Raw genomic sequence first — 14,583 nt, forward strand, 5'->3', positions numbered from 1 at the left:
AGTGTCTAATAATTACTTGCGTAATAAATATTATTTAATTAAATTAATTAAATTAAAATTAAAATTTGACTTTGCGAAAAAAAAATAAATTAGTATATTCTTTGATATAAAAATTAATGAATAATTTCAAGTTACATAGAACACTCTTTGCCTATAAATTTACCTTCAAATAACAAAGTATTATAAGCATTATGTATGAATTATATTTGCTTTCACATTATCATATCAAAGACTTCTTATTTAGTAAAAAAATATTATCGTGTGATGTAAAAGGAGAAAAATAGTTGCCTAGTAACTGATAATGGTTAAATATGAAATTTTTGAAGAGATCTTTTAATTTTTCAAAACAAAAGAAATTCTCTCAATAAATATTATAATACATCGCACACAATTCTATCTGCTTAGGATTTTTCCTTCAATGGAGCTCCGGCTTTTTTTCATTCAATAACCGTGCAACAAATTTATATTCCGAGATATTTAGTCGCCAAAATGTTTTAAAATAAATGTTTTTATCTTTTATATATATATATATATATATATATATATATATATATATATATATAAAGACAAACATTGAAAACATTAATAAACGGCAATATTTTCTAAATCCACGTACAACAAAAAGCACATGGAATTAATAGCTGTCTCATGTTACTTATTCCTATGATGTTGTATATTCTTTGCTAAATAAATCTTTTTAACATATTTAAAAGTAAATAGATATTGCGCGGTTTGCTTTTAAAATTTATTGAAAACAGATTATTGAGATTTATTGCAGGTGGCAAAGAATTTATTGGTTAAAAAGATTTAATATAGGCATCCTGCACTAACGAAATATGAATTTACGTTTTTTAATTTTATTATCTATGCAAAAATGATAGACATATATCTCTCGTCCTTTTGTGAGATTATATATTATGCCAGTCAAGAATCTTCTCGGTGTATGTAATATAAATAATATAATTATTTTAATAATTTTGAAACAATAATATCCGATAATAATTAATATTTAATATTTGTCATGATTTTTCGTAAATGATATAATTTAATGTAATGACATAGATCGTATCATCATCTGAGAGAAGATGATGATTTACTTTTCGGGAAGACAGATGATAGTGATTTCGTGGGACTATCCTCTCGGCACCTCTTACGACTAACCCTATATGAACATTCTTGATACCCTTTGCAAAATTTATTAAGAAAAGTCTGCGTAAGATGTGTCTCAGATAGTAACATCTCAGTTGTTAGTAATTGAATCGGCATGAAATATGTATGAAATTGTATCAGTTTCAACAAAGAAAGGTCGAAAAAAGAAGTCATAAAAAACCAGAATTAAGAATATAACTACTATACACATATATGCGATTATATGATGTTAAAATAACAAGAAATGTTCTGATGTTTTTTAAAAATATTCTTATAGAAGATAGATTAATTGTAAGAAAAATATTTTTACAGACTTAAGAACATCAATTACAAGTTTGAAAGTTAAAAGATTTTGAAAAATCAAGCCTTGACAAATAAATAGTTTTCTTCTTCGATTAAATTTAATTTGAAGAAATTTCATTTATATTTAATTTTTGAAAAAAATATTTAATAATGAAAATTTGTTTGTCTTCCATAAAGTTTTCGAGTTTGAAGAAATTGATTTTAAACTTATCATAAAATTGATCAAATAATTTATTTACTTCACCTCATTCTTTCCCTTCCCATCTTTTACATTCTATCGTTACATGGAACAATTGCCAAAAAATCACTTATTAAATGAAACGCTGTTTGAGATCAGCGTTGGCACAAGATTGAACGATTTCTATCTGAAGAATTTTACGCGATAGAATCCACACAGATTTCGTATCGCTTCTTTATCGCACACTTTATCGCCAACATACGAAGCCATAACCAGATTTTAATATTTGCAACATTGAATTGCCGTGATTGCACCATCATTGTCATCTCCTTCTCGCTGTGAATATGTGAATATATGTTCAAATATCAATTCGTAATACCTACAGAGTTATGCATCTGTTTTATTAAACTCTGCTGCTCTGTACGGGAATGCACAGCACGTAGTTTACATACATTTTCTTGTATAGCGATGGTTACAACGATATCACAGAAAATGAAGAATCTCGAGAAAAAATTACGTACGGAGACTAATAACAAATAATAGAGAAATAATATTGCTTTTCAATCCATGTGTTAACACACATAGACAATAAAAATTTTAATTATTTATAATTATTTATAATTATTTAATTATTTATTTGAATCAATTTTATAGTGGTCAAAAACACTCAAAAACATAATAGTTGAAAATTTTGATGAGAAGTACTAAACGCGATGATACAGAGATATTACATGTCACTAACATTTATATCCAAGATCTTGGTTTTCTTTTTAGCGTCCCTACAGATAATACAAAAAGGTCAAAAGGCATCTTAAAGAAGTCTGAAGCGTGATAAGACGTCTTCAAGTCATTTTTTTTTTCACGTCCTTTAGGGACATGTGTTGTCTTAGGGAGGGTGTCGTCATTTTCGTTCGCGAAATTACGAGCGAACGTTAATCCGACATAAATGGAATGTTCATCTGACATAACTTGTTACGAAATGTCGAACGCACAGATGGGAAAATTTGTGAATCGCATGCTGCTATTTTTCTATGACGCGTCAATCGATCGTATCTCCCACAGCTGGGAATACCCGCGAAATTGAAATGGCCGTGGAAGATCGCAGATCTGGAAGGGCGGGGGAGGAATGCAATTTCTGCCGCGACACAAAAATTTTCGATGACATTTCTGCCGTGCCTGGTATATTCGAGCTTACTGAGCCATCGCGCCTATTTCGCTGAATTAAGTCTTTATATTATATTTCATTGATGCTTCAAATAAAGAAAAAAGATAATATTCTCATCATATTGAGCAAGCGCATATCCAACATTTATGAAAAATAGAACACAATTATATTTTATTATTTTATATTATGCATTTTATATAAATTCGTACTCTTTCCAATTTATAATATTTGAAGTTTCTAGCTTTAATATAGCATGTACAAAAATTATAATACTTTATATATACAGGGTATTCATATATAAAATATTGCATACCATATACGCGGATAGAACCGTACAAGGAGAGGCCGAATATATCTTTGTCTTTTGACAGAATCGCTTTCCTAAACTGATGTTATAGCTTCGTGAGCGCACTCAGAGATAACCATTTAACAATTGTACTGTATAATAACTGTAATAATAGACAATAACAGCATGTTTGTCACTTTACAACTTTGGTTAAACTTTGATGCAGCAACATGTGTGCGATGTTGCATTATATCTGTGGGTGTGTAATCTCGGTCAGTTACTATTTCATGATATTTCTATCAATAGAAAGTAATGCTCGCTGCTTGCAGGCGTATCTTTATAAATATATAATGATTCATCCACTCTTTCTAATTATTTCAATAATTTATCTTCCACAAAAATATTATTAAGAAATTGCGTTAATTTGAAGATTTGTTTTTTTTTTTTTTAAATATATTGCACAATTATATACAATAAATTGATTAATATTCTTTCAGATAATCATGAATATTAATCAGCATACATATGTATATATTTTCTGTGTGCATATGTTGTGTCAGAAAAAATACATATTATTATTTATAAAAATATTAAATCTAGTTTATAAATTAAAATATTGGCAAAATCATTTTTGTTGAATATAGGAAAATATGTCTAATTTCTATGCAACAAATATTACCTTTCTCTTCCTTTGTAAAAAAAAAAGAACTAATAAGAGCAAGATGCGAGCCGAACATATGGCGAGCCGAGCGGCCATTTTAGCCTCTGCTTGTAGTAAAAAGTTGATTCTAACTTCATAAGCGAACAAGAAATTGTCATTATAGGGTTTAACGCTTGAAGCACTAGTAAAACTTTTGTTCTCGGTCGCGGTAAAAAACCTTTTCACCTTAAACCCGGCAATGCATTGTAGATGTCGAACTCTCTCTCTCTCTCTCTCTTAAAGTTTGATAGAATAAAATGAGTGGTAACCTACTTTATGTTTACTAAGTAGATAAAATCTCACGTAAGCATATCATCTTTATAATTAAAGAAACCTGCTTCTTATCTTCTTCGAAAAAATTTACTCAGTGATGCTGAGTTTCTTTGCATATTCACGTATTGTTACGACAAACTATCCGATCTCGTGAAAGTGACATTTTTTTATTTTCATAGAATGTGTAATTGGGTTCGAATAAATTATTAAATATGAAATATCACTATAAAAAAACTGTTGATAAAACAATTGATGTAATCACGATTCATCTGCGAGCGTGGGGTCAATCGGTCAATCGAACGTACAAAAATTGTTATAATTATCAGACAATGAATCACATTGTCCATTTTTATATGAATATTACAGAAACGATTTTCATTATTAATCAGACATTTCTAAAAGGCAGAGTACCTAAAAATAACTGTTATTCGTATTTCATATTAAGTAATCCATTACAATATTGATCGATAAATATATTTAGCTACGCTTACGTTTAGAGAGGAAAAGGAATGCTCTGTTGTGTGCCTTTAGATCATACATACGTCGGTTGTTGGACGATGACGGACTGGCCGTCGTCACGGAGATGACTACCAGGTTAGTGGCTCGTCCCGAAGACGACGACGACGACGACGAGGTCCACGAAGAGGAACGAGACTCGGTTGTGGGCTATCACTGCCACTGATAGAGCTGGCATCCCGTCGTAGCTCACATCGATGCCGACCGTCATATCCACGAAACGAGGTACGATCAAAATACCTCGTTATTTCCGTTACAGAATAGCGAGTCTTCTGCGCACACATAAATCTACAGAGACTTTTCAAATATCTTTTCAAAAAAAAAAAATAAAAAAAAAAGTGTCAAGTTTAGGTCCGTTAAATCAATTATATAAAATACGTTGAATTCGTCTTTCGTCTGAAAGATAAAAAGAAGAAAAGACAGCGGAAATTAAATCGCTATTACATTATTAAGCGCTGTAGAAAAAGAGTTTTCAGCAAACCATAATAATTTTAGATAGCATTTAGAACTGCTTATCTCAAAGTCTACATTAAAGTAGAATTTGAAATTGCTTATCGCGAAGTCTACATTAGATATCAAAACACGCTATTTGCTGAAAAAGTTTTTTAATTAGAGATATAGAGGAAGATATGTAGCGTGCATACACGAGATAAAATCGTTGGAATATTGGCGTAGTAAGTATGTTACTAGAACGATATTGGCCGATCCTTTATCTTCCATCGCTCCCGATTCCATTTTGCGGCTAATATAGCTAATGTAACAAAAGAAGGTCTTTCGTCATTGTGTACGCACTATATTTGATCATATGGTTATTTGAACGATGATCACTTACCTTCACGCACAGCGAAAAGCGAAGCGCACGTTCGTGAATCGAGAGGAGAATTTTATAATACATATTAGATTTAAAATAGATACGTTAATAAATATTTATGACGAAATATTGCAAAAATACATATCCACAAGCCTTACAATATAATATATACGAGAAATCCGCGAGTTTATTCGCTCAAAAGTTTCTCTTTGTTGAACAGGGAGAAACCGCAGATAGGAAAATCCGATGCACAAGTGAAACGCCGGTGCTTTTACATCTGAATAAACGTCGACGTTATCTACACTTCGTGCCAAAATAATTCGACACTCATGCTTACTGTTCTTTCGACCAACCGAAATTTAATGGGAGATGTGGTCGAATTTTAAAAGAGATTTTAAAACACGATTGTAAAAGAGATAATCTCTGATAATCATCAGAAATATATTTTTTATTCCGTTAGTTACATTTAAGCATAACACGAAAGGAAAGAGGATTTTATATTATTAACAATTTTATCACATATTATGTTCCTCATAATTCTCTAATTAATACCATCCCTATCCCTTTTTTTATTTATAACCGATTATCTTAAAAGACTGGTATGATATTTTATTATACGTAGTGTGTCAGTTTTCTCGAAATTCTCATGATATGAATCATTGATATGAGCCGAATTATCTACTCGAAGAAAGGATCTATCTTAATGTTGTCAACAGGAGAAGGATCGCAATATTGTCAACAAATATTAGAGGACGATTGGAAAGAAGGAAGGCAGATGACTAGAGATCAACATCGAGGCAAAGATATTTAGGACTCATTGTTCTTCTAGTAGTTGCCATGCATATTGACTCGATACGGCCTGCAGCTTCCACTAACCGCCATTTGTCCCCTTTCGCCTTTATTTACCGCGGTTGTTCTCGTGGGAAGGTGTCCAGGGCGATCCCTTAACGCTGCTTTATTCTTGCCCCGACGCGATCTCCTCTTGAACTTTGGTATTTATATTTTCTTGCTGCTGTTATTGCAATGATATGGATATACGATAATAATGACTCTGCCTATTTATCGATGCGATCACGAATCCTTTAATAAGAATGGAATCATCGAATAAGACTTGACAAGAGAGAGAGAAAGAGAGAATCGATCGGAGAAATTCCTTTATCTATTTCTCAAGCAATCTAAAGCATGCTCTCGTTTCTTCAAGCTATTCTCTGAAGACTAATCTGATCAATCATCGAGCGAATACATTTCAACGATTTAAATAATTCAGAGAGATAAACACGCATGTGTGTTTGCCGCAATCCCTACACCGAAATATCTCGTCGTAAATGCTTCCGAATACCGATTTCTTCGTGTTCTCACGAGCGTAGTAGCTTTTCTCCATGCGGGCTTGCGTGTTCATCCACGTTCCATTTGTCTCTCTCCTCCTCCCCGCCCTCATCCCGGTATCGATCGTCCAACGACACACCGTGTATTGAAACTGCGCGTACCCACGAGAGAGGGTAGGTACCTGTGGAATTGACAGTGCAAAAAGCTCCTTTCGGATCCGAAGTTCGGCGCGTGGAGAGGTTTGCAAATTCGGCGCCCCGGAACACCACGAGCGAATATCCGTTGTATGCAAATCGACAGTCCGTATGGCAAACGCGTTTGCAGACGAGTTTCGCATACGAATTAGCGAAAAACGATTTCTATTATACGGGCCAAGCATGGATACTGTGGCCGTAAAATTTAATATTTGTATGGACGACATATGTACGAGTGTATATGTGAATGTACGAAGAGCGTGTATGTGTGTACGAATGATATCTATCGTGATCGAACGTTTGTTTATTTGTTTAATGTAACGAATAATGAGCGCAGACATGCAAATATTTTTCTGCGAGCTTTTATTTTATTTTATTTTTTTTTTTTTTATTACTCTTTTCAATTTTTTTTTATCTTTATCACTATATTCACATATATTTTTTAATTTAATTTTTTCTTTTTAAACTTGCGGCTTTATAATTATCTTTAATATAAACAAATTTTTAATACTTTATATGATATTAAAAGGAATTACATCATAAAAGATATTATTTATGTATTATAAAATGAAATAATATATTTTGATCGCGTGATATTTTAATGCGGAACGAGCGCGGTTAGAGACCAAAGGCTTTAAAGAAGTATTAGCATGAATTCGCGTGACATGAAAATTAATAATATGGCTTTAATTTGTATGCAACTATAAATTGAATTTGTTCTATGGAAATGATGTCCATTAAGGAAGGATTAACAAGGGCGTGACTAAGGTGTAATATTATTATCAGCGCATTTTAATCTACTTACATATTTTTAAAACCCCGTCGGTTTTCCGTTAAAATGCACGTAAATATTGAAACACATACATCGGTTTATCTATAAATAAAATCACTGAGCACCAAAGCAATTATAGATGCAATAATGTTTTTACATCAGACTAGCGAGGCCAGATGTCAATAAATTATCGCGTATTCTACCCATTCTGCGCATCAACGAATCCAATAAATTCACACGAAGGAAAAAAAGTGGAGCACGGACAAAACTCCTATTATCTTCAACAGTTAGATTATAGTTTGAATTTTCCCATCTTGCCGCGAGGTCGTGTTTACTCTCTCTATTGATCGCGGGATATATCGCAAATAGGGTATGTAATCTACTTATGAAATCTATGAAGTTGTAGAAGCACACAGACTTCTCGAACTTATCCTAGTCTCCGAGCTCGACGCAAAGACGCAGTTAGTCACTTCTATCTGAGAAAGAAATATCTAAATAATTTAAACATATCTTCGCGCGCGATATTGCTCGTACGAGTCATAAATTAAATTTAAAATCATCGAGAAACCATGTGAGATTTGATAAAAATGGCCAAGCTAAGAGAAATGAGGAAGTAGAGAGTAATATAATCTCAAGCAAACGAAGCAAAACGAGTACGTCTGTGTCTCTTGTTCAATTAGATTATTTTACGATGACATATAACATTATTGAAATAATTGAAAACCATTGTCGCGATGATACGGCAAAGAAAATGATATCGAAGCTATGATTACACCATTGGAAGTTCAATCGACTTGATATCGATTGATGAAATTTGTGGCGGGACAATGTTATTAGACCGAGCATTAAAATCATTTCTCGATAATAATCCCCATAGTGAAATTCATGAGCTTTCTTTCATCGCGCTCATCGATCATATCGCTCAGCTGTCTAGGAAATTAACAGCGAGGCTAGCAATTACGTAAAATGTTCTAGCGTAGATCAGAGCCGGAAAATTCCGTGCAATATTGATCAGCGAGAAGTTTATTCTATCTATCTAACCCATTCGTCTGGCTATGTCTGGAATTCGACGTTTCAATTATAGAGAGAACTTTTGAAAAATCTCATTTTAGTCTTTTAAGAATCATTGCGTTCGCATATTTTTTAACGGTTACCTCTTTCAACGAGCGTATATTTTTAGAAGTTTGTTTTTCAGAAAGAGAGAGAGAGAAAGGGAGAGAGAGAGGAGAGAGCAATCTCTGCGAGTGTATCTTAGAGTATAATCAATAATCTTTTCAGAGATTAAACACACGTTGTGCCTCGCACGATTCATTTACTTGCAAATCTTTCAATCTCGAATACAGAATCATGCTGTGAATGATATCTCAATTTTACGAACCAAGTGCTCGAGTCGCAAGTGGAAGTTTCTCAGTATCATTTCAGTGCCATATGCGGCTCTCCCCGTTTACGTAAATGCGCATCTCAATTCCCGCTTGATTTTTTTTATGACCGATCTTGCAACCCGAGAAATGTGCTCGAGTATCTCTTTTCATTCGTTTGCGGACGATTAATGGATTCTACGATGAGATTAAGCACTCTCTTCGATGCATTATTTTTCTTTTTCTTTTTCTTTTTCTTTTTTTTTTCATGGAACATCACTCGATCGTGCAGCTGCGGTTGTACATAGATTTCTCGCGTTTATTTATTTTTTTTTTTTTGCATGTTTCATAATAGCAATAATCGACATAAATCAAGCACCGTAATTTCGCATTGTTATCCTGAATCTGAAGATAACTAATATAGTCCATGTAAAACATACGTTCGTGTTTAGCATTCTAGGCGAACTAATATCTCAAATAATACATTAATATTATTCTATAATATACCTGCACATATACGTATAATTTTCTACATTTTTAAAGAGATTAAAGTAACATATATAAATAAATAATGTGAAACAAGAAACGCGGGATATAATAAAAAAAATATCTATTTTTAATGTCTAAGAGAAGAAGCAAGCTTTCATAATTTTTTGCATATTTTAATACTCCATTGGACTATGAATTCCCAAAATAGAATATTTAAATATAGAACGGATAGATGTATGCGATTGTTGGACTGTCCATACTGAAAGAATAGAACGTATAACAATAATACCTACGGTCTACCTCTACTGGTCAGTATTTTGAGATATTGTTTTCCGACTCACAACTATGTAGTAAAATTATATAAATATGGAAATCCTATTTTCGTAAATTAAAGTCCTCACTTTTATTAAGTCGCATACGCCACGTATTATGACATAAAAGAAAAAAATTGTTTAAAAAATATAAAACTTGCATTTAATTCTTGAAGATTACAAAAAAGGATTGCGGTGAAGATCGTCAACGGGGAATCAAATACGACTCGGCTTTCTCGACGGAAAGAAGCGAGCTAGGAAATCTGATAAAGGAAATAAACTAAGAGGCTTCAGGTGCATCGGATCGTTAAAAGGAAACCGAAAAACCGTTCCTCGCCGAAGGGCATGCGACAGTGAGATCGTCGAGACGATCGACGAGGCGTGAAATTTGTCGATAATGGACCGGCAAACTCGTCTTTCTCTTCTACACACGATGTGTCGTCAAACGGATTTACCAAAAATCCTACTCGTAAAGCGATTCCGAAAAGAGCAAGCGAACAATAGAATAAAAAATAGAAAAAAAGAAAACGTTGCTTCAGTTGTCAAGTGCAACGACGTGTTAAACGATCCGTAACACGTCATTCCTTTCAAATGCTGTTATTGCAAGCCAATTTTCGACAATTACGATCGAATGTTATCATCATCTAGTTAGAGAATTTTTATTATTTAATTTTGTCAGCTCTATTTTCTTGCATAATAAATATTATTATTCTATCATGAATATAAAACTTTGAGAAGAAATAAATTGCAAGGCTATCTTATTAAAAATCGGGTCATATTTCTGAATTTGTTATTGTTATAAATTACACGACTATTTATTTTTAAAGTAAAATAATTAAACAGGCATAATCTATTTTATTTTGAATATTTATTGAACATTCCTGATTATCCTGATAAAAGGTGTCTTAATTACTAAAGGGATCTTTCTCTGTTGGGAAGAAATTCCTTTAGCCTACCGCAAAGTTATTTAAAGTTGTCAAACTTCTCGACTTAATTATCACGTTATAACTTTCAATTAATATTCCTTATGAAGAAACCCCGGCCTCTTATACACGCGGAAAATCTCTTAGCATCAAAACAAGCGCACAAGTTGAAATATATAATCCAAATATTTGTGTAAAGATTATGTTATAACTTGAACGTTGTAATGCGAGAATAATTATCGAAGATATTTTTGAGATGACAAGAACTAGAAGTTTAAGTTTTATTTTAGTTTAGTTCTCCTCGAATCTTTTACCAAGTTTCTCATTCTTCTGTAACGTAATTGTATTGATAAAAAAATATTGTTGTCGCGACCCCTCACGCTTCTTTCTCCGAAAAATAGCCAAAAACAATCATTAAATCGTTAGGGCAAAAGTTATTGGAATCGTCCAAATTTGTCACTGTCGAATCAGGTCGGGTAGGAATTCAGGAAACGAGATTTCGATTGTTTGTCGACTGCGCGTTGTGACAATCACAATTAAGGTTTACGATGGAGCTTACTTCGTCATCCATATTCGTTTTATTGACAATATTGGGAATATTGATCAAATTTAATGCACATTGCGGGAAATGCAGCAATCTATTAATCACGTTAACTTTACACAGGATGTGGTGAGTACCATAAACTGAAACTAAGCCGTTTAATTATAAACAAATGTATATATTCTCGCGCATAGAATTAATACATAGATAATTCAGTCTTGTTTGCACGTTGCCAAAATGCCGCATGTTGAAGTTTATTAACGCAGATAATTAAAAATAATTTTAAAAAGATTAAAATAATTTTAGTTTTCGCTCTCCGTATATTAAGCAGAGTTAATCAGAATTTATTAGAGATAAAATTATTTAAAATATGTGTACCTATAAAAATTATATGATGAAATAATAATTATATGATCAAATATATTGAAATTGGAAGCAATTGAGACAAATCGCGTTAATTCGCGCATATGCAATTTAAATTTTATTTAATTCACACTTGGTACAGGTATCTATCTAAAAAATTATTATTACGACATTGCTCTGTTTACATATAGTTTGAAGATTAATATAGAAGAGATGTTCCGAATTTTTTTTTTCAAATTTTATCATCGGAGTCATCAGCGAGATTTCAGGGTCCGATCGTATATATAGTCCAAAGTAGAAACTAAAACAGAAATTCGACTCCGGCACACATCAGCTGTCGAATTAAAATGTTATAGCGATATTAACGCGCTATTAGCTACCGTGTGTCAATATTATTTTTAGCAGCCGACGCATCGTTAGATAGAATTTTAAACGAGAAAGCTCGCTTCTAGCTCGCCGTAATTTGCGATAATAATTAGAGGTGCAAAAGAATATTTAGTAAAATTAATATTTTATATAATAATATGGTTATAGCCAGAAATTTACCTAAGAACATAAATACATGTGAAAAATGCTGCCTAAAGCTAGAACTGCAGATTATATTTTTACAATAACTTGTCCAGTTTCGCCCGGGCATGATATGCGAATTGAGAGTCACTGAGGCTTTTAAATCAGCCCTCTCCCTCCCCCTCCCCCCCCGTACGTTGTTTAGTCGTTGCTCGTCTCCGGCCAGATAAGCCGCGTTAAAAATACATCGCGATACCCCTGACTCTCTTCTGCTTCGAAAAGATCGTCTGGCCACTACACAATGCTTCTCATGTCGCTCTTCCTCATTCTCATTCGCATCACCTCCTTATAATCTTTTTTTTTTCCACTTTTCTCCTCTTTTTCTCTTGTCTATTTCTGTCTTTTTAATCTCAGGAAGAAATGTGGACGGGAACGCGGTAGCAAAATCTATAAAGATATCTTTCCACAAAATCTGATAGAGCACAAGATAGTGGTGGTTTGATAGATAAGCGTTATGGTAGCAGAATTCAATGTCGGCTCAAATGTGATTTAGAATGGGAAAATGATAGCGGCACAGACAGAAAGGCAGATAGAAATGGTTTCCCCGTTTCTGCATAATTCCCTTAAGGATATTTGAGGTAGCGAGCGCAGAGTCAAGAGTAACTCGATATATGTGATGATATTAATTTAGCTAATTTATAGGACGACTTGCGAAATTTTCAAATGAAATACATATCGCAAATATGAACATTACATACAGAGTTCTAACGACTCGGAGATAATATGGCTCTAATATATTGATATTAAATATTACGGATAAACAGACTTGTATGTGTATCACTTCATTCACGAGATTGCTTACCTCATTGCAATTGGATGCTGCATTAAAGATTATCTATTATTATTAAATCAGTATATTAGATGCGACGCTACGCTGAGATAAATAAGCTCTACCAGAAAAGTACATTATTGAGTCTTCCGCAGTGCAGTCTATCTTTTTCTTATTGTTCTCTCTCTCTCATTACTTGCATTATTCCTAACAGCTCGAATAGAAGTAATTCTACTCCTACGAGGTCGATTCTGATTCCCACGAATGAGCCTTTAAATAAATTAGCCACGCGTTGAATACGGGATCTTTTGTTGAGATTTTTCATTTTCCAAAACCTGCTTTTTTGAAATTATACTTTTATACAAAAAGCTATGTACTCTACATAGTTTTTCTTTTTATGATAAAATTTTCTTCTCGGTTTTATTATAATTCTCAGAATACTCTTTGTACAGCATTTACATTAAACGTATTTAACATACTATTATTACGTATATTAATTATAGAATACGTGTGTGTATATGAAACAGAATTAATAATATAATATTTCCCAAATGTTTTGCCAATTTGTGAAGAATTAGTTGTTTAAATGATAATTTAAATATAGTAATAATCAAATAAGCGAGATGATGTAGCAGACTATGTCACGTGATATTTTCCATGCTTGTGAAAGTGTTTAATAGGTCATGTTAATTAGAGGCATACTAACGGACATGAATACTCCTCTCTCTCTCTCTCTCTCTCTCTCTCTCTCTCTCTCTCTCTCTCTCTCTCTCTCTCTCTATCTATCTATCTATCTATCTATCTATCTATCTATCTATCTATCTATCTATCTATCTATCTATCTATCTATCTATCTATCTATCTATCTATCTATCTATCTATCTATCTCTTTCTTTTCTCTTCTTTTCTGTCCACTATATTTTAATTTTATTTTAAAATAAATTAAGTTTCAAGAGGTTTTAATCAATATTTGCACCGTTTCAGTGTTCATTTTATTACTCATATCATCGCTCTGTAAAGGCACAGTTATGGAATTTTATTAAAATTTTAATTGCAGCGATAAAAGCAAGAAAATACCGTCGTTAATTTCGTTTAACACAGATTATTCACGATTATGAAATAATATAAATGAATAGATAATTATATAATAATATTAATTAATTAATAATTAACGTATGTTTCTGTTATAAGTATTTTTACAAATCGATTATTATTAATTCTCATACATTTAATATTTGTTGGCAAAGGAGATTCCTCAAAATTTTATTTGTACAGCAATGATCGTTTATATGTAGAAAAAAATCTAATATATATATTCATTTATATATTATCTCCCTTTAAAACGGTGCAATCTTACGGAAATATGAAATATTAGCAGGCAGAAAATATTAGAGTATTCGCCTTTATTTCGCCTTGTGCTCCGCTCTGCTCCTTTTTCTCGCCTCGTCACGAGCCACTCGATTCTTTTCACGTCGGCCGTCGCAATAAGCCGTCTTAAAGCTCACTTCGAGGTTCTCCTCTTAAATCCATTGCGCAATGAAAGGATCATGGAGAACAAGGAATATAAGAACGGGAAGGCAACGGGATCG

At 32.8% G+C, this 14,583-nt stretch overlaps 2 protein-coding genes across 5 annotated transcripts in view; both read left to right on the forward strand.

Moving 5' to 3' along the window:
• LOC126848989 (kynurenine/alpha-aminoadipate aminotransferase, mitochondrial-like) overlaps positions 1–14,583 on the forward strand; it is a 307,625-nt gene that overhangs the window by 230,177 nt on the left and 62,865 nt on the right. The window lies entirely within an intron of this gene.
• The window catches only part of LOC126848990 (uncharacterized), a 69,450-nt gene that overhangs the window by 3,757 nt on the left and 51,110 nt on the right, over positions 1–14,583 (forward strand). For 2 of the 3 annotated variants that reach the window (XM_050590424.1, XM_050590423.1), the window contains one exon: positions 4,586–4,795. The exons of the other annotated variant lie outside the window; for it this stretch is intronic. In XM_050590424.1, coding sequence (XP_050446381.1) covers positions 4,768–4,795 — 28 coding nt within the window. In that variant the 5' untranslated portion in view covers positions 4,586–4,767. The remainder of the gene's footprint in view (positions 1–4,585; positions 4,796–14,583) is intronic. 3 annotated transcript variants of the gene reach the window in all.

This window comes from Cataglyphis hispanica, chromosome 4, assembly GCF_021464435.1.
Source record: "Cataglyphis hispanica isolate Lineage 1 chromosome 4, ULB_Chis1_1.0, whole genome shotgun sequence".
NCBI classification, from domain to species: Eukaryota; Metazoa; Arthropoda; class Insecta; order Hymenoptera; family Formicidae; genus Cataglyphis; species Cataglyphis hispanica.